General features: G+C 44.9%; 1 protein-coding gene across 4 annotated transcripts; it reads right to left on the bottom strand.

Moving 5' to 3' along the window:
• Positions 1 to 561: 561 nt before the first annotated feature.
• Positions 562 to 21,983, bottom strand: CEP15 (centrosomal protein 15). 4 transcript variants are annotated; one of them, XM_077451907.1, is made up of 5 exons: positions 21,845 to 21,976; positions 18,135 to 18,205; positions 10,130 to 10,241; positions 7,088 to 7,159; positions 562 to 2,282 (listed from the first exon to the last, which is right to left on the bottom strand). In XM_077451907.1, the coding sequence occupies exons 2-5, from the start codon at positions 18,185 to 18,187 to the stop codon at positions 2,082 to 2,084; spliced, it is 438 nt and encodes a 145-aa protein (XP_077308033.1). In that variant the 5' UTR covers positions 18,188 to 18,205; positions 21,845 to 21,976; the 3' UTR covers positions 562 to 2,081. The 4 variants fall into 4 exon arrangements, with proteins under 4 accessions (XP_077308033.1, XP_077308031.1, XP_077308032.1 ...); XM_077451905.1 differs by having other exon boundaries at positions 18,135 to 18,204; positions 21,811 to 21,975; XM_077451906.1 differs by having other exon boundaries at positions 18,135 to 18,204; positions 21,826 to 21,975.
• Positions 21,984 to 23,679: the final 1,696 nt, after the last annotated feature.

Genomic DNA, 23,679 nt, shown 5'->3' with positions numbered 1-23,679 from the left:
CCCCAAGTTACCCCTACAAATTTACTTTACCCCAAGCTACCCCTACAGATTTACTTTACCCCAAGCTACCCCTACAAATTTACTTTGCCCCAAGCTACCCCTACAAATTTACTTTACCTGCACTTTACCCCTACAAATTTACTTTACCCCTACTCTTCCCCTACAAATTTACTTTACCCCCACTTTATCCATACACTACCCCTACAAATTTATCCCTACTAATTTAATATACCCCTACTCTACCCCCACTAATTTTCTTTACCCCTACAAATTTACTTTACCCCAACTTTACAAAAGTACTCCTCGTTTCAGTCTCACTCTGTGGAGGGCTGGCACTGTTCTTTCTCTCCGGCTGATTTTTAATTTTTTTTGCAATGCCCACTAATTCAACAGATTTCGAAAGGGGTCAGGTAAATTATAGGAAATAATAATGTGTGAAATTACCTCTACACATCATCCCCACTCAGACACCATCCCAATAATGTGCAGCCAAAACAGAGAAAACTACCCCCTGGAACAACACCGAAAAGGTAAGGTGGGAAGACAATAACAGATATATAATACAAGTATCATTTTTTTAATTACAAAATGTAAAATATTGCATTAAAAGTGCAAAGTACATCCAACGCCACAATCTTACATATTTTATGACAAACGGTCAGTATTGTTTTGTAAGTGTAAAGGATCAACGCATTTCGCATAACTTGCTTCTTCAGGATAAACTCTGGTACAGAGAATAGATATGGCTAGAATCTTTAATAGAACAATATACAGGGAGGGACTGACCATCAAAAATAGGCAGAAGTTGCACACATAATAGGTCTAGCTTAGCCTGTTTTAAAAGTCTTGGCATACATCTGTCCAGTGAATTCCATAACTGATGATAATCTCCCACAAAAATCATATAGGGACAACCGTTCCCTAGTTACCAGATGAACCACATCAGACAGTGCAGCCTAGACTCCCTGTACTCCTATAACGTCTGCAATTGTGGATCTGACTTGATGGCTCTTCCAATTCCACTAAACTACTCAGTCTGTTTGCTGGGGCTGGTGGAAGAGGTGGCCTCAACTAGAGCACAGAGAACGTTGGTGGGCATCCTGCTATATTATAGACATAAAGAGATTATATTGCAGTGGAAAAAGCCTGACGCCCCCTTATTAACCTTTTGGAAGGCATTAATAAACTCAGCATTACCATTTTTTAATAGCACCAAATCCTTAAGCAGGGGTTGTCCAAACAGTTTTGCTACAAATTCCTGAGTTTTCCTCACAGTGTTCTGAATACGGGAGAGGTATAATTTCTCAGAAAGGATAGTTTTGTGATTCTCTCTATCTTGGAATTTGAGGCTTGTGGATACTTGTAGAACTATTATCTAATGGCTCTGTAAGCCTTATGGTTCCGTACAGGGCTGTGGATTGAAATATCTAAAGCCGGCCATAGACGGTTTGAATCTTCGCCAGTTCAGCTGGGACCGGCCGAGATTGAAACCATGTATGGGCAGGCTGAATGTACCCAAGTTGATTTATCAATCAACTTGGGTACAAGCAGTATGCTGTATTCTTTATTCAGTTATTACCAATGGCTATAGCGGCTAGCAATAATCACTGTGTGTTCTCCTGGACGGGTTGGCTGACTGTGTTGATGGGGGAATTGGGCTACTACAATGTATCCTTACTTGCCATTGCATATCGTATACATGTGTATCTTTGCTTCTGTCTCAAATGGGAATGGTACAGCAGGGAAAACGGTGAGAGGCGGAGGGAAGACACTTTTTTTTTTCTATAGTTTGCACTATTTTTGTGAATGGGGCCCTGTGCGGTCCGAGATTCTATTATATTAGGATTGTTGTCCGGGGGTATTTTTGTACCATTTACTTTTGCACCTCTTTGCTTGTCTGTATCTTCTATAATCCTTATTTTTGTACAACTATTTAAACAAAAATAATAATAAAAATTAAAAAAAAAAAAAAAAAAGGATATACCCATCACCAAGGGTGACATAACTGTTCATGTCTTGCAGGTGGTATAGAGTCCCATTCCGTGAAACCGGCTCTCCATTTCCCAATTCATGTCTCTAACTCACAAAACCCTTGGGAAGGTGTTTGAACTGAATCCAGAAGGCGGAAGACTCTTTTTCTTTGGAGCCTCCATAGTCCGGGAAAGTCTTAGCTTTGTCTTTGAATTGTAGCTTTGTTTTACACCAAAAGGTTGTTGAGCTTTTCCCAGTAGAAATAGTTCCCATTTGGGAAGCTCTTCTTCCACAGATGCCCAGTACTGGTTCTGTAACACACAACAAATTGACATGTGAAAGCTATTCTGCGTACAAGCTTCTTTTGGTGAGACACAGGGAGCTGCAGCTCGGCTCGGGTGCCCCCATAGCAAGCTGCTTGCTGTGGGGGCACTCGACAGGAGGGAGGGGCCAGGAGCAGCGAAGAGGGACCAGAGAAGAGGAGGATTGAGGCTGCTCTGTGCAAATCCACTGCAAAAGAACAGGTAAAGATAACATGTTTGTTTAAAAAAAAAAAAGAAAAAGAGACTTTACAATCACTTTAAAGGAACAATGTACTCATGTCATTCCTTCAAAGCACTGTGCCGTGGCCGTGACTCCCGCGCACGATGGGTACTAGCACATTATGCCATTGCCTTGCAGGGGATTCTTTTTTTTAAATGCCGCGGTTTACTACTGCTTTAAAGCCTGAAGGTGGCCATGGATGGATTTTGGCTGGATCAGCAGGGACCAGATGAGTTTTGATCCATCTATGGCTATTCCTGTTCCACAGAAGTGCTAATTATCTCTCGAATGTGAATGTTGGAAAATGATCTTGATCAGTGCATTTTGACATTGGAGGAGTCCCCGCTGTCAGAATACAATGGCACATCCATCCATCTCTCGTGTGTGGTTGGGTGAATCTGGTCACTTTTCAGCCCGGTGGCAGATCGACAAAAAACGACCCATCTATAGCCAGCCTAAGTTCAGCTAAAAATAAACACATAAAAATCAGCAAAGGGGACATAACTTACAGATAGTGTGATGTGTCCCCTGTGTTGATTCTTCTTCTTTCAGTAGAAATATTCATCCCTCCTTCCCCCTGCCCCCGCTGTCATAATCTTCCGGTGCAGCGGGGGTTAATAGAGCCAAGGGTCTGTCATGAGTTCTCATTAAGAGATCTCGACTATGCCACGGCTTTGCCTGCCATTATCTGCCAGATCTGTCATTCATAGAAGCCATACTAGAGCTTATATGAATGACACGGGATCAATAAATGAAGGGGCTGGAGCTACCAATTATCCATCTGTCCCCCATTTATGGAGCCTGCCGGTATTGGGAAGATTTCTACTAAGAGAAGAATCAACAAAAAGGACACATCATACAAAGTTTTGTTCCTTGTGCTGATATTTAAGCTTTTATTTTTAGCTAAACATAGGCTTTAACCACTTAAGCCCCGGACCATTTGGCTGACCAAATATCAGAGCACTTTTTGCGATTCGGCACTGCGTTACTTTAACTGACAATTGCGCGGTCGTGCAACGTTGCTCCCAAAGAAAATACACGTCCTTTTTTCCCCACAAATAGAGCTTTCTTTTGGTGGTATTTGATCACCTCTGCGTTTTTTGCGCTATAAACAAAAAACTAGCGACAATTTTGAAAAAAAAACCACATTATTTTTTACTTTTTGCTATAGTAAATATCCCCAAAAAAACATATAAAAAAATATTTTTCTTCCTCAGTTTAGGCTGATACGTATTCTTCTACACATTTTTGGTAAAAAACAAAAACGCAATAAGTTTATTGGTTTGCACAAAAGTTATAACGTTTACAATATAGGGGGATAGTTTTATTTTTTTTATTAGCAATGGCAGCGATCAGCGATTTTTATCGTGACTGCGACATTATGGTGAACAGATGGGACACTGGAGGGGGAGGGAGCACACACATACACACACACAGAGGGGGCACTGGAGGTAGAGCACACAAGAGTGTGGGGTGGCGAAGTGCACTGGGGGGTGGGCAGGAAGAACAGGGGTAGAGAGCACTGGGGTGGGAGCTGGAGAGTGGGAGGGGGCAGAAAGAACAGGGGCTCAGAGAACTGTGGGGGGGCTCAGAGAACTGTGGGGCTGGAGAGTGTGGTGGGGGAGGAGAGCACTGGGGGGAGGGGAGCCGCTTATAGAGGAAATGATCTTTCCATATTCCTCCATGCAGCCGCTGAATCCTTGATTCTCCTCCTCTCCCTCCTGCACTCAGAGGCTCCATGGAGGAATATAGAAAGTTCCTCCTCTATAGGCGGTCCCCCCTGCTGATCCTCCTATCCAGGCACACGGGGCGGACATCTCCTCCTGGGGATCACAGAGCTGGCTGTGTGTGTGTTCGGAGGCGGGGGTCCTGTAACACAGCCCCGCCCCCTCGTGTGATAGGCGGAACAAGGATTCTAACTACTATCACACGAGCCGGTCTAGGGGATGGGGCCATGTTACAGCGCCGCCCCCGCGCCCGAACACAGACCCGCCCCCTCCGTGACACACAGGATAGAGGGGAGCACTGCAGGCGCCCCCCCCCCCGGGAAATGTCCCGGTATCGCGGTAGGCCAGTCCGACAAGCACCTGGGATGGACGGGAGGGAAGAAGGGGCCGGCGGGGAGCAGCGCACCGTTAGCAGTATTATTGCAGCCGCTTCAAGTGGCCAAGTCCGGCCCCGAAATGGCCTCGCCAGATAGACCGGAGCCGGGAGGGAGAAAGTGCCCTGGAAGCCGCATCGGTGCGGGGAGCAGAGCGGCTCCCCCTCTGCTCAGGGAAATCTTATTGGCCACCTTTTTCCCCCCCCCACAAAGCTCACATTACCTTATATGGCTATTTGGCTCGTGTTGGTAAACACTGCAGTCACCTGATGGGTTGAGGGGCACGGTCTGTGACGTCACAGTAGGAAATAGCAGTCATACGCTATATAGGGAGCTCCAGCCGTTGGTAGCCGTCACTTGTCACAGGACTTTGCAGAGAGCGGCTGTTTATTTTATTTGGCTGTTCATAATATTGCTTCTAGCCTTATATTAATCTAATCTGATGAGTAAAAACTCAACCTAAGAATGAAAGAAGAGATTCTAAGTGAAGGTTTATTTTTAAATCTGCAAGTTTTACTTGCAATTGCAAAAATTGAATATACAAGAATAGAAGACACTGAAAGCATGGCGTATGTGGGGGAGGAGTTAGAAGAGCTAATCAGAGAGCAGCAATGTAGGAGAGAGGAGAATGCTGCCGGCCTCAATTATCTGAGGGACCTGGCAGCAGAGGAGGAGAGGGATGGGCAGAGGAAGGAGCAATGTAGCAGAGAGGAGAATGCTGCCCTCATGAATGATGTGAGGATCCTGGCAGCAGAGGAGGAGAAGGACAGGCAGAAGAAGGGGCAATGTAGGAGAGAGGAGAGTGTTGCCTACCTCATACATTTAAATAAGATTTCCGGAGAGTTGGAGAGGACAAGAGAAAAGGACAGGCAGAGGAAGGAGCAATGTAGGAGAGAGGAGAATGCTGCCCACCTCAATTATCAGCGAGGCCTGGCAGCAGAGGAGGAGAGGGACGGGCAGATGAAGGAGCAATGTAGGAGAGAGGGGAATGCTGCCCACCTCAATTATTTGAGGGGTCTGGCAGCAGAGGGGAAGAGGGATGGACAGAGGAAGGAGCAATGTAGGAGAGAGGGGAATGCTGCCCTCATGAATGATCTGAGGATCCTGGCAGTAAAGGTGGAGAAGGACAGGCAGAAGATGGGGCAATGTAGGAGAGAGGAGAGTGCTGCCTACCTCATACATTTAAAGGAGATGGCAGCAGAGGAGGAGAGGAAAAGAGAAAAGGACAGAAAGATGAAGCAGCAATGTAGGAGAGAGGAGATTGCTGCCCACCTCAATTATCTAAGGGCACCTGGCAGCAGAGGAGGAGAGGATCAGGCAGAGGAAGGAGCAATGAAGGAGAGAGGAGAATGCTGCCTACCTCATACGTTTAAAGGAGATGATATCGGAGGAGGATAGGGAAAGAGAAGAGAAGAGAACAGAAAGAAAAAGGAGCAGAGGAGGAAAGAAGATAATGCTGCCTACATAAATTATCTAGGAGAGGGACAGATTCAGGAGCAAACGAGAAGAGAGGAGAATGCTGCATACATCAGACTTGTGAAGGATATGGCTGTGAAGGAGGAGAGGAGAAGAGATGAGGAGGCACAGAGAAGGGAGCAAAGGAAGACAAAAGTCATTGGGAAGGGAGAGGAGAGAGAAGAGATAACAACAAAATTAAACCCAAGGGAAGTAGATTGGGAGAGAAGTGTGGAGAAGGGGAACGAAAGAGAGGAGCAGAGGGAAGGAAAGAGGATGAAAGGATTTCTAGACAAATTACGGCGATAAGAGCAGATTGGAAGAGGAGAAGAGGACTGAGAAGGATCAGAGGAAGGAGAGGGCAGGGTAGTTGGAGGGACAGGGGTTGAGGGTGTGAGTGGTTGGGATGCATCTTCTCATGCAGGTGGATCCTCTGAAGCTGGGAACATGGGACCAAAGGAGGACATGGGGGGACTGAAGGAGGAGCCGGAGAGCCGGGAAGGATACGGGGGGACCCGAAGGAAGACATGGGGAGGGACTAGAGGAGGAGCCAGGAAGCATGCAGGGGGACCTGGAGGAGGACACGGGGAGCACAGAGGGGGACAGCCGGAGATGATCAGTATGGCAGTTACAAGCACTGATCTCCCTGACAGCCGTGGGAGGGAGAGGAAAGGATTTCTAGACAAATGATATATGATGTGATATGATATGATCAGGGGTGGACTGACAACTCGTGGGGCCCCCGGGCAAGAGAAGATCATGGGGAGGGAGTGGGGGGGAGGGGTCATGCAACAGTTTTCAGTCCTAGCAATTGGAGAAGATCACTTGCACCCCATACTTTAGCACTGCATAGTGCTGATGGCTGCAACAGAGGTAGGAGCAGCGAGAGTGAGCATAAAGGGGCCAGGAAGGGCCCTTTGCAGAGGCACTGTCATTTTGCACTAGGCAAGCTGACAATATCTCTTTAAAAATGCTGACATTTTTGCTTTTAGACAATATATGCTGCTTTTTACCAACCTCTAGATTAGCAAGGGAAGGATCAGGCTCTTGTACTCTTCGTCTTAGATTTTTCACTGACGTTTGAAAATCCTAAATGAATCATAAGAGGAAATAATGTAGTTAAATTACAAACTATATGTAAACTAGTTATTAAAATTCTAATTCCAGCACCTGCAGTGTACAACTTTCCATGCTGCTGGCTCCTGCTGTCTTAGTGCTGCTTCCCTGTCTTCACAGCAAAGAGTCAACAGTGGACAGTGCAGTCTAGAGCCAGTCTGCAAACTTGGAGAGGTGTGTGTCGGGGAAGGGAGTGCCTTGACATCCTAGACTTTGGGGCTGTGTGTTTCTATTGATGCACACAGCATATAGGGAGACACTAGTCCCTGCATGCAAGGGTGGCTCCATACGACATTGCAAAAGAAAGGAGCCACCCAGACACAGGAAACCTAGAACAGCGGTCATGGCGCCAGCCTAAAATGGAACATAAGGATTTAAAAAAATAAAGAAATGACATACTGAGTAAGTGATTAAAGTGGATGTAAACCCTCACATGTATCCAGTGAAGTGAACAGCCTCAGATGATACACAGAGATGAAACAAATCTCCCTACATAAGTTTTACTAGTATATCTGCTGCCTTCAGCTTGCTATTTTCTTTAGAAAGTGCACATTGTGTTAGAATTTTCACTAGCTCTTTCAGCAGTAGGAGTGGAGTCTTGCCATACACTGTCAGAGAGCTGATTGGCGGAAAGGCACACCCCCCTCCACATAAGCAGATATTTACAGAGGTGTGCTGTGAATAGACCAGCTCTCTGCTAATCTATTTATAGCACCCACCTTGACACAAATTTTCAGCCGCTTTTATGTCTTATGTCAGAGAACTTGTCAGACGTTATCATGCTGATAACAGAAGAACAGAGCAGCAGAAAATCACGGGACTTTGAAGCGAGATAAGAAAACACTGCAGATATATGTGCCCAGCTCAAACTTTATGAATCAGGTTTACATCCAACTTAAATCAGCTGCTGGAATGCTTAAAAAAATGGGGGTTTATTATCAGTTTAAATATGCCACTGAAAGTGTTTCCTTATGTCTGAGTGCTAAAAATACCTGTTGATCCTGCCAGTAATCTACTGTGCTTGTAGCTTCTTGCAGTAAGCTGTGAGTTCCCAAGAACTACAAAACAACTCCTCCCTAAATTCTGAAAATGAGGAGAACAGGAGGGAGAGTTTGTTCCTGTCCTAAGGTGTCAGCGTTGTGCCTCCATAGATACAGTAGAGTGAGTGAGCGTTGTCACTCGAGTACAGGAAGTGTGTTACTGACAGCTTTCCCAGATACAAATAAAAGGGAATAAACTTGAAAAAAAAAAGAACTCTATGTAGTTCCCACATTTAAAGTGGTTGTATACCCGCCCAAAAAAAAAAAAATCTGTAAGGCAAAGGCCCAATGAGCTAGTATGCATCGCATACTAGCTCATTATGACATACTTACCTTCGATCGAGATATCAGCATCGGAACCCAGCCACTGCCGAAGGAGCTGACAATTTCTCCTCGGCGTGCCTTCTGGGTTCGCGGCTCTGGTGCTGTTAGTGGCCAGAGCCACGATGGCGTCACTACAGCGCATGCGGGTGGGAGTCTTCTTCCCGGCAAGGTCTGGCAGCGTCCGCCAGACCTTCAGAGCGCATGCGCCACTGACGTCAGTGGTTGCATGCAAGGTGAATATCTCCTAAACAGGTTTAAGAGATATTCGTTTTACCTGCATGTAAACCTTATTATAGGATTACCTGCAGGTAATGTAAAAAAGTGGTATACAACCACTTTAAGGCCCATTCCACACTGGGGAGGGGGCGGCTTCGGCTGTAAAGCGGCGCTATTTTTAGTGCCACTTTAGCAGCACTATTCGGTCGCTAGCGGGGCGGTTTTAACCCCCGCTATCAGCCGAAAAAAGGGTTAAAACCACCCGCAATGTGCCGCTGCAGCGGCGCTTTGCCAGCGGTATAGCTAGACCTGTCCCAACTGTTTATGCACCCCCATGCTACACCGGTCTGGGGTCTTGAAATCATCAAGACCAGAGCAGGTTCCATAGCCCTGCTCTGGACTTGGGGACGCAGAGGGACAGATCACCGCCGGATCATGGGGGAGCACTGGCACCTGGGGAGGTGGAGGATCAGGTAATTAAATTGGTTTCTCCTCCACCCTGGACAAAATAAGCAATTAACCCTTGCAGTGCGGGCACAGCAGCAGCAAAACCTTTTTTTTTTCCCCTATAACCAAGGATGAGACAATTAACAAATCATTTTGGACTTAGCTTTTAAAATGTAAAGGACACATTTCAGGCATGCCCTTAAAAAGAGGCAAGTGAGAATCTCCCTTCCAGTGGCATCCCCCAGGGGGCAGCAGACTAAACCTTCATATCCTACATCATGTATCCTTTAGAACAGGGATATGCAATTAGCAGCTGTTGCAGAACTACAAGTCCCATGCGGCATAGCAACACTCTGACAGCCACAAGCATGACACCCAGAGGTAGAGGCATGATGGGACTTGTAGTTTTTTCAACAGCTGGAGGTCCGCTAATTGCATATCCCAGCTTTAGAAGAATTTACTGTTGGGGATCTCTGAAACTGGGAAACCAACAAAGCTTGAATTCCCCATAAAAGTAGGGGAGTTTCAAGCCTTGTTGGTGGTTCTTCCAACTCGGTGTTGAGAGCTGTCAAGGAGTGAGGCTACAGGTTTCACTCAGGGCTGGTGCAAGGATTTTTGACACCCTAGGCAAAACCTCATTTTGCTGCCCCACCCCTGACTCCACCCCCTTTCCCATGCCCCTGTATACCCCACCTTTTTATTGAAGCACCTATCAATGCAGCCTCACCAGCACCCATCAATGCAGCTTGCTGATACTGAGACTTAGTTGCTTGCTACAGAGAAAAGAGAGTAGTTTTATACCAGTGGCCCGTCGCCCCAGGCAGAAGTGCACCCTAGGCGGCTGCCTAGTTTGCCTAGTGGTAGCACCGGTCCTGGTTTCACTACAGAAAGGAAACCATCATTGGACAGAACTTACTTTCAGAAGAATCTGATTTCTCTTCTGTGCTGCCTCTGAAGCTTGGCTGTCCTTTCCAATCTGCTCGCCATGAACCTTCATCTCTTCAGTCAGTTTATTTTTTTCATCAAGTCTAAAAAAAGAAGAGTAAAAGAACACATGTACACTATATTACCAAAAGTATAGGGACGCCTGCCTTTACACGCACATGAACTTTAATAACATCCCAGTCTTAGTCTGTAGGGTTCGATATTGAGTTGGCCCACCCTCTGCAGCTATATCAGCTTCAACTCTTGAATGCAGTAGCTGTTTTAGGGCGGTTTGCAGACGCTATTTTTAACGCTATAGCACCTGCAAAATGCCCTAAGTGTGAAAGGGGTCAAAAGGTGTTTTATTAGATTGAGGTCAGGACAGGTCCATAAAGACATGGATGAAGGGGTTTGGGGTGGAGGAACTGGACTGGCCTGCACAGAGTCCTGACCTCAACCCAATGGCTAAGGCTAGAGATAGATTTTCAGAGGTGCTTTAGGACCTACCCTTTTACTGTTTTGACATAACTATTGCTGTTTTGGCAGCAATGACATGTAAACAGAGTTTGTTTGGATTTTTTCTAGCAAAAAACAAACAAATGGGTGCTATATTTTGTTTGTGTACACTTAAATTAATTTGAGTGTAATTATCACTGAAAAAATTGATTTGATAAACAGTAATACAACCATCTTGTGACATAAAAAAATGCAAATACCACCATTTTATTCTTCAGGGTCCCTGCTTTCATAAAAAAAAAATATATATATATATATAATAATAATAATAATAATAAATATATATATATATATATATATATATATATATATATATATATATGTTGGGGGGGCGGAGGCGGTGGTAGTATCATCTGAGGCCAGTCACTTCACTGGCAACAAGCCGGTTTAATGACTGGCTTTTGTTGAAAGGACATGCTAGAAAAACACCATCCGATCATCACTTTCAACCAATGGCTGCAATTGCTGATCAGTGTGTTTTTGGGGGGGGGGGGGGGGGGGGGCTGGTTAAATGCAAAGGCATGGTAGGAGGGATTGTTGTACCAACATTGCTTGAGTTGATATGGCGATCTCTCCTTTTTTTTCATTCAGCCCACTGGATAAAGCGAAAAAGTACCAGTTACTTACCGGTAACTGTCTTTCTGGGAAATCTTCCAGGACGGCACACCTGAGAGATGAGAGGCTCCTCCCTACAGGAAACACAATCAATCGACAGCTGTTTTAAGTCCCCACCCTTCCCCTTGATCCTCAGTTTGTAGAGAAGTAACTCCTGAACCAGGTTCACAAGGGAAATCATTCCTCATAGGTACTCACCTTCTAGTGTTCTAGAATTTTCCCTCCTCCAACGGGCGGGAAGTAGGCCTGCCGTCCTGGAAGATTTCCCAGAAAGACAGTTACCGGTAAGTAACTGGTACTTTTCTCAAGTCATCTTCCAGGACGGCACACCTGAGAGGATAAACAAGTACCTCAGGCCTACCTTAGGGTGGGGCCACTGCAAAACCCTCTTGGCGAACCTTGGCTCTGCAGTGAGCTTTACCTCCATTCCATACGCTCATATGCTTGATGAAGGCATCTTAGCTGGATCATGCGGCTGATCTGCAGGTCTGCTCCACAGATGTTCCTGCCTTTTCCGCTTCAGATGCAGTATCTAGGTGAAATGGGCTCTTAAAAATGGAATCAGAAAACATGTTAAACTTGTAGGTTAGCAATGTTGCCTATCTCACACATCTAACAACCATGGCCTATTATGCCTGTAGGTGCTACTTAGAACCACTAAAAAGATAAATAAGAGACCTGTGTAAGACAAGGACACTACATTAATCAATAAGAGGGCCTGTCTTAACACTATCCTGTTGAGGGAAATAAAACTGCTTCCTTTTTATCTTTATGTCAGCAAAAGACTAAAGGGAAGCCTACTTAAGGGAAATAGATTAACAGAAGCTTGAACCCTGGGTTTAAGGCACGCCCCAATCTATGTCCTTACTTACGCCTGAGAGCCTTCTTCAGGAGATTAAAGTCCCTAGCAGGAGTAGACTACCCATATTGCTATGTCTAGTTTTGCTAAAAGGGCAAAATGAAGGCCATGCACCGAGCCGAAACCTATTCGATCGGGTATACATCTTTATACTTCATCCTTGGGCCCTAATACTCCTCTGAACAGAACTCTCCAAGTTCTTACTAAACAGGGCGATTCATTATCCCCTTCCTCCAGTGTCCCATAACCCTACAGGGCTTCAACCCTAGGAAATGGTTCTGGCATCCCTGAATGCAAGTGGTCAAGGTTTTCTGACATGTGGCAGCTGCAGCCCGAACTCCTGGCCCCTCCATGGAAAAGAAGGCTGAAATACAAAAAGGTGATACATGTATTATTAATATCACAAATAAAATGATCATAGATTGTGGGCACGGCACAATAGATTTAGACAGAAAGGACACAAGCATAGACAACAATGTTGTGTGCCTGAGTGTGACTAGCTAAACCAATATATCAAATATGGGAAGAGACCCAAATCTGAACCTCAACGTAGACAAACAGTCCTCATAGTCTGGTTTTCTGATGTGCTGCCAAGATGTAAAAACATTAAGACTCAAGCAAACCCTAAATGCTGCGTATTTCTTTAGTGCAGCTAGCTAGGTCATAACTGATATATAAATACGGAAAGGACAGGAACCCCCTTTACTGTTGTGCTTTACCTATGTACAGCAAAACAAGGCTATAAAGACAGAAAGACCCAAACTTCTATGTTGTGTATTTCTGACAAACCACCACAGTTATAAGATTAATATGAACACAAACTCCCGTGTTGTGCATTTTTGCTATGCCACAGGGAAAAATATGGAACACAAGACAATCCTTTCTGTCATGCACTTCTGTAGTGTAGTTCAGATAGAACCAACACTGAGAAAGGACACAAGCAACCTGCAGCATTGTGTTTTTCTGAAACAGAAAGCACCAACAAGCTTCAATCTTGAGTATTTCTGCTGTGCAACAACATAAAAGCAGACACTGAGGAAAAAGACAGACAGCCTTTACAGCTGCAATCTTTCTGGTCTGCTGCAAAATAAAACAATAACGTCATGATGAGTATTCCTGCTGTGTAGCAAAACCTCAATCAGAAGGGACAGATAAGTTTAGGGTTCCCACACCTGTGCGACCCAACCTGCGACTTGGGACTGCAAGACGCATGAGAAGTCATATACTATGGCTTCCAATGGGTACCATTTGTGTCTGTGCGACACCAGCAGTCCCTGATTCCTGGATCCACAGACCTCAAGATTACACAGGTCGCAGGGAAAAAAACAAATAGCAATTTTCAGGTCGAACAAGTAAGGGGTCCCCAATGCTGTGACTCCCTGGAGGATTGCAGCCAACAAACCCCTGCTGTGTATCCCCAAGATGCAGAAAGGTAGATCCATGAGAAACACTGCTTAGCCTGATATACAAACAATAAGGCAGTAAATATAGGACATACAGGACACAAACATTCAATCTTTGTGTATGTCTGATGTGTAGTAATATACCAATACTGAGCAGAGAGGCCACCATCCTCAATGTGTCTCTCAGCTGAGCAGCAAAAACAAAATCAGAAAAAGACAAGCAACCTTCACTGCTGTGTCCTTTCTGATATGCAGCCAATAAGGCAGTATATGCAAGACATAAAAGGACAGACAACCTTCAATCTTGTATATGTCTGATGTGCAACAATATAACAATTCTGAATAGAGATAGCACATCCATATTGAAGCGATTTGGCCTTGCGACTCAACATGTCAAATCGCATTGGCTAAAATCAGCACAACACCACTTTTTGGTGCTACACGGATTACCAAAGGCAGTATATGTACTACACCTGGCAGGGGTTCAATTTGTATTTCTACTATGTAGCCCAACAAATTCGAACCATCAATTTTCACTGCTGCCTTTCTGATAAGGCAATAATACAGGACACAAAAACCTCACAGACCTTAATGCTGTATAAATCTGATGTGCAACAATAAAACACTATGAATAGAGATAGCACATCCATATTGAAATGATTTGTCATGCGACTCAACATGTCAAATCGCATGTTTAAACTCGGCAGCCATTGCTGTTAATAGCACTGTCTGAATCAGCACAGCGCCACGCAAATCAGGACCATCAGACTTCACTGCTGCCTTTCTGATAAGTAACCAACAAGGCAGTAAAACAGGACACAAAGCCCCACAGACAGACCTCAATCTTGTGTATGTCTGATGTGCAGCAATATAACCATTATGAGCAGAGATGTCACCAGACTCAATGATGTGCATTTCTGCTGTGCAACACAAAACCAGAAAGTACAGACCACCTTCACTGTTGTATTTTTCTGATCTGTAGCCAAACAAAGCAGTACCTTTAGTATATAAAGGACAGAAAACAAGCTTCAGTGCAGTGCATTTCTGATGTACAGCAATATAGTCCTTATTAAGCAGAGATGTCACAAATCTCAATGTGTATTTCTGCTGTGCCACAAAAACATCCCAGCAGTGGATTGTAGCCCAAACCAATAAAAAAAGTTTCTTCTTACCTCCTACATTATAATATAAACACAGTGTAAAGGTGGAGTGGGAGGTTGGAGCTTATGAAAGTTAACTATAGCAGGCAACCCCCAAAAGGAGGATCTGTGACAAGGGAACCCCTACTGTGCCACACAGTAGCTTGGTCTCTGCCCATCCTTGAATGTTAGGTCAGCTTTTAAACATTGTGAAGCAACTTCAGATTCCTAGCAGCTGGGCTAATAGGGCCGGTAACCTAGTGCACCTGCTGACCAGGGGAGCTTCTGAATCCACCAACCACTGCCCAATTAATAACCTGTTCAGTGGTATACCTGGCCTGTAAGTAACTTTGTATCTACCAGGTCCCCTCTGTGCGCTATATTCATCCCTACTAAATGTACCACAACTGGGCATGTAGGGAGAGGCTGGCAACCTACTGCTGCGATAACCACAGTGTCTCTGCTGTAAGAGGGAGCTGTGGCTGGTGGTTTTAGCAGTGGCGTCTGCGCTATTTGTATCCCGACCCCAAGTTCTGCACTGCACCAGTCAGTATATACACGGGGAAGGGGGAGCAATGGCCTACCTACCTCTTTCTCATCTGAGGTGGTTTAGGCACACTCGTTCCTCTGCACCACCTGTCCACCATACAGCTTCTCTGATGCAAGAGGGAGCTGCGGCTGGTGTTTTTAGCAGAAGCTTAAGGGCTATTTGAATCCAGACCCCAGGTGAGATCTCAAATGCCCAGAAACCCTCTGGCTGGAATTGGGGATTTTGCAGATAATTTCCCACGGCAAAAGGAAAGTAAAGTACTCACCGTTGTCGTCTTCCTCTTTTTGCCACAGCCAGCGGGCTTGCTTTTCCATCCTTATGGTCCACACGCAAGGAGGATAGCCGCCAACGTGCTCCCCCCCCCCCAACTGCTGTCCCCTGCACTGTACCAGTCAGTCAGTCTATATACATGGGGGGGGGGCAATGCCTTCCATTCCTCATTCCCATCTTCATATCTGAGGTGGTTAAGGCAGACATCCACCGTAGTAAACTGGTGCCTCCTCGCTCTAGAGAAAGGAGGATGTGGGCGCCTGCTCCTACTGACTCTCAGCCTTCCCTCCTGGGTAAGAACGCCGCTGCCATTTTCCCGAAGTTTGAAAATGACGCGGGTGCTTGTTGCCACGCTCCCTCTCCGGCAGCCCACGCGAGCTACCGGGGACCCAGGAGTCGGGGACAAGATCCCCCTGGAAAGAACCGATGGCCAGCACCCCCGTCTGAACAGCCACCTGTACAGGTAAGGAGGGGGAGACAGGATAATGGCCCCTGAAGTTCTGGGTACACCACTGTACCCAGGGTCCTTCAGCTCTCAGGGCGGCTCTTCCAATTTCTGCTGCCCGCCCTGAGGAAAAGATAGGGGAACCCCCCAGGAAGGACAAGAATATCCTACCAGACCCAGAGGCTTCCCAGGCTTGTGGTCCGGCTCCCAGGGGGAGACCACCAGCCCCAGGCTTCGGGTCATTTGGAAAAAAACAAACAGTTTCGCTGTGTAGGGAGAAACACAATCAAAAACTGAGGATCAAGGGGAAGGGTGGGGACTTAAAACAGCTGTCGATTGATTGTGTTTCCTGTAGGGAGGAGCCTCTCATCTCTCAGGTGTGCCGTCCTGGAAGATGACTTGAGAAAAATAACTAGCAGTGTGTACTAGGCAGGTACTGATGTACTGATGTGAATCTACAATATATATATATATATATATATATAAGTGCTATATGTACATAACTAGCAGGATTTCATGAATTCATACTGTCATCATGTATATGTATCATCTCATTTTTTATATATGTTTATATATCATATCTGGAAATTTGTCATCATGCATGTTCAGGACTATGGAATATTTAATAATTTTAATAAAATTTTAAATCATTTTGGAGTCGTAAAGGCAGTTTTATTTTTTATTTTTTTATCTTAATGCATTCTACACAGCCTCCACAGCACCCCCCTAATTACTTACCTGAGCTCCATCTCTTTACATTGATGTCCATGAATATCTAAGCCGTTCCTTCTGATTGGCTGAAACACAGCAGCGGCGCCATTGGCCCCCGCGGCTGTCAATCAAACTCGGTCAGCCAATCAGGGGAGAGAGGGGGTGGGGCCTGGTTGGGGTTCTGTGTCTGAATGGACATAGAAAGCAGCTGACTGTGGGGACACTCAATAGGAGGGAGGGGCCAGGATCACAGAAGAGGGACCCGAGAAGAGGAGGATCAGGGCTGCTCTGTGCAAAACCAACTGCACAGAGGAGGCAAGTATAAAAATAAAAAAAATGTAAATAACAAGAAAGAAGGAGAGACTTTACAATCACTTTAACTTACTATTTTATATGTGATTTACCTCATATAAAGTCCCACAACCAATAGTTTTCTTTTTTGCCAATATATTTAGGGATGGAGGCATCTCTCTTTTGGTGTCACAGACCACAGCAATTCTTTTTACATAAAAAAAAAAAAACCTAAAAGGAAAATATTTCTAACACTAAGAGATCATTTACACTTCTGTGCTCCGGAGATGCATGAATTATTGCACGTGTTAGCGCAAAGTGTAGTAATGGACATAGCTTTAACAAATAAATGGGCCCTAAATGTTTTGGCTTGATATAGACTTTAACTTACCTCCTGCCGGTCGTATAGATGAATGGCAACAGGCAGAGTGCTTTGTTGTTCTGAGACAGTTGTGTGAAAAAAAATGATAAAAATTTCAAATAGGTACAGTGTTGCATGACCGCGCAATTGTCATTCAAAGTGTGACAGGGCTGAAAGTTGAAAATTGGCCTGGGCAGCAAGGGGGTAAAAGTGCCCAGCATTGAATTGGTTAAAGCTGGTCTTACATGGATCTAAATTCAGCTTCTTCAGTAGGACTCAGATATATATATATATATATATATATACACACACACACACACACACACATATATATACATTTATTTTTTAGTAGAGACCCTAGAGAATAAAATGGTGGTTGTTTCAATATTTTATGTCACACTGTATGTGCGCAGCAGTCGTTCAAATGCAATTTTTTGGAAAAAAATGACACTTTAATGAAAAGAAAAAAAAAACTAACCAGTAAAGTTATCCCAATTTTGTGTATAATGTGAAAGATATTACACCGCGAGAATCGTGATCTTTTTATTCTAAGCAAAAAAATTGTGATCTAATTTTGGTCAGAATCGTGGAGCTCTAATATATACTAGAATAGATTTTTTTATTTAAACCGAAGTTTAGTGTCAACTTAACAAACTGAGTTTAGATTGTTATGTGACACTTTGCCGGAGATTGCACTGTATATATGTGCTACAGACACATGCAAAGTAACACACATGTGACACAGTCACGGCTTATGTTTGCAGCATTCATACCAACACCTGTTCAGCACACCAGGCTGATGACATCAGATAAAACCTGGAAGAGTAATAAACCTACATGATTGTGTGGAGTCTCTCCAACTCCTCTTCTCGGTCTCTATACAAAGTCATCCTTCTTCTGCCGCTTTCTAGAAAGGAAAAATACATTTTCTACTGTTATTACTGTGCGTTCCCACATCAGCCACAAGAATCCTTTTATTACCTTATTGAGCACAGGGAGAATTTGTAAAAGGTTCAATAAATACAGGAGGGGAGAGAAGAAGGTGACCTCATCAGTTTAGGGCTGCTTTAGCATTGTCCAATCAGCTGGCTGGGGGGGCGGGTCCTAACCTGAAGAAGGTGACCTCATCAGTTTAGGGCTGTTTCAGCATTGTCCAATCAGCTGGCTGGGGGGGGGGGGCGGGTCCTAACCTGAAGAAGGTGACCTCATCAGTTTAGGGCTGTTTCAGCATTGTCCAATCAGCTGGCTGGGGGGGGGGGGGGGGGGCGGGTCCTAACCTGAAGAAGGTGACCTCATCAGTTTAGGGCTGTTTCAGCATTGTCCAATCAGCTGGCTGGGGGGGTGGGTCCTAACCTGAAGAAGGTGACCTCATCAGTTTAGGGCTGTTTCAGCATTGTCCAATCAGCTGGCTGGGGGGGTGGGTCCTAACCTGAAGAAGGTGACCTCATCAGTTTAGGGCTGTTTCAGCATTGTCCAATCAGCTGGCTGGGGGGGCGGGTCCTAACCTGAAGAAGGTGACCTCATCAGTTTAGAGCTGTTTCAGCATTGTCCAATCAGCTGGCTGGGGGGGCGGGTCCTAACCTGAAGAAGGTGACCTCATCAGTTTAGGGCTGTTTCAGCATTGTCCAATCAGCTGGCTGGGGGGGGGGGGGGGGGTGGGTCCTAAACTGAAGAAGGTGACCTCATCAGTTTAGGGCTGTTTCAGCATTGTCCAATCAGCTGGCTGGGGGGGGGCGGGTCCTAACCTGAAGAAGGTGACCTCATCAGTTTAGGGCTGTTTCAGCATTGTCCAATCAGCTGGCTGGTTGAATTCTATTGCTTAAAACTGAATTCCAAGTATAGATTTTTTCTGCATAGTTACATTGATCCAAATTGGACCATTGTCAGTATATATGTCATACCTGTGGGATCTATTAACCGCTTGCCGACAACCTCACGCCGATATTCGTCGGCAGAAGGCCTTATACAGGCAGAATCACGTACTTGTACGTTGCCCTTTAAGAAGCGGCCAACGGGTGCCCGCACACCCGCGACAAGCTCCGTCAGGTTGCAGGTATCCCTGGGACTGCCTCATGGAGTGGAAGAACAGGGAGATGCTAAATGTAAACAAGCATCTCCCTGTTCTGCCTAATGACAGTGTCAGTGATCTCTGCTCCCTGTGATTGGGAGCAGAGATCAGTGACATGTCACACGTAGCCACGCCCCCCCACAGTTAGAATCACTCCCCAGGACCCAATTAACCCCTACACTGCCACCTAGTGGTTAACCCCTTCACTGCCCGTGTCATTTACACAGGAATCAATGCATTTGTATAGCACCGATTGCTGTATAAATGACAATGGTCCCAAAAATGTGTCAAAAATGTCAGATGTGTCCGCCATATTGACGCAGTCACTATAAAAATCGCTGATCGCCGCCATTTAAAAAAAAAATAATTTATAAAAATACCATAAAACTATCCCCTATTTTGTAAACGCTATAACTTTTGCGCAAACCAATCAATAATCGCTTATTGCGATTTTTTTACCAAAAATATGTAGAAGAATACGTATCGGCCTAAACTGAGCAAAAAAATTTTTTTTTTAATATATTTTTGGGGGATAATTATTATAGCAAAAAGTAAAAAATAATGTTTTTTTTTCAAAATTGTCACCTTTTTTTAGTTTATAGCGCAAAAAATAAAAACCACAGAGGTGATCAAATACCACCAAAAGAAAGCTCTATTTGTGGGGAAAAAAAAGGACGTGAATTTTGTTTGTTTGAGCCACGTCGCACGACCGCGCAATTGTCAGTTAAAGCGACGCAGTGCCGAATCGCAAAAAGTGGTCTGGTTTTTGGCCAGCCAAATGGTCCGGGGCTTAAGTGCTTAAACGGTGGGAAAAATCTTTTGGTTATATATGTGCCAGAATGTTCAAAAGTACCTGCTTTGTCCTATTATTATTATAAAGACAGAAATTGATCTTTGGAGGCTACATGGACTTGACGGTACTGTATGAACGAACAACACAATTATAGAATAAAAATATACAATATATAGTCTATAAAATTATATTATTTATTACAGCAATTCAGTTTAAAACATACAAAAAATCTGGGCCCACACACAGGCACTTTAAAGCGGAGCTCCACCCTAAAGTGGACCTTCCGCTCATTGGAACTCCGGCGCCACAATTGGCACCTTTCAGGGGGGAGGGGGGTGCAGATACCTGTACAGTACAGGTATCTGCACCCACTTCCGGTGTAGATTCTGCAGAAGCCACGCCCCTTTCCGCAGAATCTACGCCCCTTTCCGAAAGTCCCCCGCTGCCTGCTGGGAAACACACGGATCCCAGAGACAGCGGGGACCATCCTTATTGTGCAGCGCGACTCGCGCATGCGCAGTAGGGAACCGGGAAATGAAGCCGAAAGGCTCCACTTCCTGATTCCCATACCCAAGATGGCGGCGGCAGCACCCGAGAGACGATCGAGAGATCGGCTTCGGGTGCCGACATCGCGGGCGCACTGGGCGGGTAAGTGTCACTATTTTAAAAGTCACTCCCGGCGGACTCCCGCTTTAACTACTTGAATTCCAGAAGATTTACCCCCCTTCATGACCAGGCCATTTTTTTGGCGAAACGGCACTGCGTTATTTTAACTGACAATGGGTGTGACGTTGTATCCAAATAAAATGTATGTCCTTTTTTCCCCCCCAAAAATCGAGCTTCCTTTTGGCGGTATTTGATCACCTCTGTGGGTTTTATTTTTTGTGCGATAAACAAAAAAAGAGCGACAATGTTGAAAAAAACAAACAAAAACAAACAATATTTTTAGCTATAAAACAAAACCAATAAAAAACATGTAAAAGAATTCTAATTTAGGCCAATATGTATTCAGCTACATATTTTGGTACAAAAAAAAAAAACAATAAGCTTATATTGATTGGTTTGCACAAAAGTTATAGCGTCTACTATGGGATATTTTTTATTTTTTCCTAGTAATAGGGGCGATCAGCGACTTTGTGCTTTACAAGCATTGATTACAATCTGTTAAATTGAAAATCGGTTTTGACGTTTTTGAGCCAAAAAAAATAAAAAAAATCGAAGTTTGGAAAACTTCTGCTGAACGAACGATAGATTGAAAGGTTAATGTGTTTCTCCCCTGAACAGCTTGCACTGGGAATACGTGACAAAACAAATGAAAAACGGATTGATTTATATCCATTGAACGATTTCTCAATCAAAATTTGGTCACTACATGATGGAACATATGTGTGTTCGTTTTTCGAAAAAGCATTAGAACGATTTTTCGACGGGTTTATGGCCAGTATTACACTACATAAGAGCTGAAGGCGGTTGTACAATCAGATTGTATGGTGTATGATCACCATTAGGAAGCACAGAAGCCTGTGGATCGGGATGACCCCATACACCATGTATTGTAGCACAGAGAAGTCAGCAGTGTCCCTCTGATCGTCCTCTCAGTATCAATAAAGCTGTCATTCAGCACCACCTGCCCATCCCCCGTCATCTGTCACCTGCAAATCACTAACCCAGCTCCTCTCCGTGAGCCCTCACACCGCTTCCGCGTCCAGCGTCACCATGGCAACCAGGAGGAAGCGCGATGTTTTGTCATATTAAGCGACCCGTCAGAATACAAAGTGTCATTCCGTCGCTGCCATCTTGCTACACCCCGTAATCCACCACAGTAAGGATACACTGAGAAGGGGAAAAGCGGACATTTTGTTACACCCACCGGAGTTTTGCATTTTACACTTATTTTTAACAGTATAGTGAGTTTATATAGTGGAATAAAGTACTTAGAACTCCATACGACTGGTTAGATGTTGAATTTTAAAAGCAGCAGCAAGCCTGCTCATCTCACAAGTTTACTAATCTGACAGAAGATCGCTGCTTTTAAAATTAAACATCTAAACATTCAGGCGGAGTTATAAGTACTGCATTTCACTATTTAAACTCACTTTAATATTAAAAATAAGTGTAAAATGCAAAACTCCAGCGGGTGTAACAAGATGTCCGCTTTCCCCCTTCTCAGTGTATCCTTACTGTAGAGGAGGGCGGGGTGTAGCAATATGGTGGCGGTGAAATGTCACTTCCGTTACACATTCTGATGGGTCGCCTAATCTGATAAAACAGCGCCACCACATCTCACCACAAAAACTGAACAAACCATTTTTTTTAAATATCGTAACCACCCTCCGTCAACTTCCCGTCCAGTATCAATACAATTAAATAAAGATTATTTCTTGGAAACATATCTTTACATTTTCCCGACTGTATGGGTGGTCGCCATTTTTCTGTAGACCATGTTGCTTTGCATCTGCCGTCCTCTAGTTTTTTTTCCTGTGCATTGGCCGCGTGTTCCATGCATAGGAAAGGTTTACCAATAATTGAGCACTGCCGCCCTCTAGTGTCATATTAGGGCATTACAAGGGCGCTGATTGTACTCAGGTGTGTGTGATGGAATGCAGCCTTCCATGGGGGAGGGGAGTGTGCCCTGTGTGAGGTGAGAGGAGAAGCCTTCAATGTTAGTTTTCATTTTATTTCTGCAAATGTAGAAGTCACAGCCTAGAGTAAGTCCCTTTCACACTGAGGCAGATTTCAGCGCTAGAAATAGCCCCCCCCCCCATTCATTGCAATGGGAGGTGCGCTGGTGGGACATTTGGAAAAGTCCTGCAAGCAGCATCTTTGGGGTGGTTTGGGGATGCTGTATACCGAGCTCCCAAAACGCCCTGTGCCCATTGCAATGAATGGGAAGCGATTCTGAAGTGACGCAACACCAAGTGCCGCTTAAACAGCAGTTAATTGCCGCTAAAATGATCGGTGGTTTACCGCAAACGCACGGCCGGCCCAGTGTGAAAGGAGTCTTATAGTTATTACTTTTGTTTTAATTCTTTGAGGTCCATGCGGTGTACAAATCGTGGGGTTCACTACAGAGCTCCCCAGACATGAGGGGTAGACCTCATTCACACAGCAATGTGAGGAGATACATGAATAGTTTCTAAACAAATATAAATGCATTTAATCAATGTAAAGCCTTACACACACGCTTAGATTTTCAGACGTTGTTCGTCCATTTTTGGCGCATGCTCGTCTCATGTCGAAAGTGAAGAGGTTACTCCCCATTAGGGATGAGCTCAGGCGTATTCGCATGGAACACATGCAGAGCCCGCCAGGAAGTCGGCGCAGCGCTAATCACAGGCAGTGAGACATTGCCCCAATGTGGGGCTGCAGAGATCGGGAAATGTCTCACTGCCTGTGATTAGCGCAGCACTGAGGCGACTTCCTGGCGGGCTTTGCACGCGTTCCATGCGAACACGCCTGAGCTCATCCCTACTCACCATACGAACATTTTCGTACGACAGAATACAATTTCAGACGTGACA

This window comes from Lithobates pipiens, unplaced genomic scaffold, assembly GCF_037356315.1.
Source record: "Lithobates pipiens isolate NorthernLeopardFrog02 unplaced genomic scaffold, aLitPip1_a1.2 Scaffold_23, whole genome shotgun sequence".
Taxonomy (NCBI): Eukaryota; Metazoa; Chordata; class Amphibia; order Anura; family Ranidae; genus Lithobates; species Lithobates pipiens.
The sequence above is the reverse complement of the archived record's forward strand: the minus strand, read 5'-3'. Positions and strand labels throughout refer to the sequence as shown.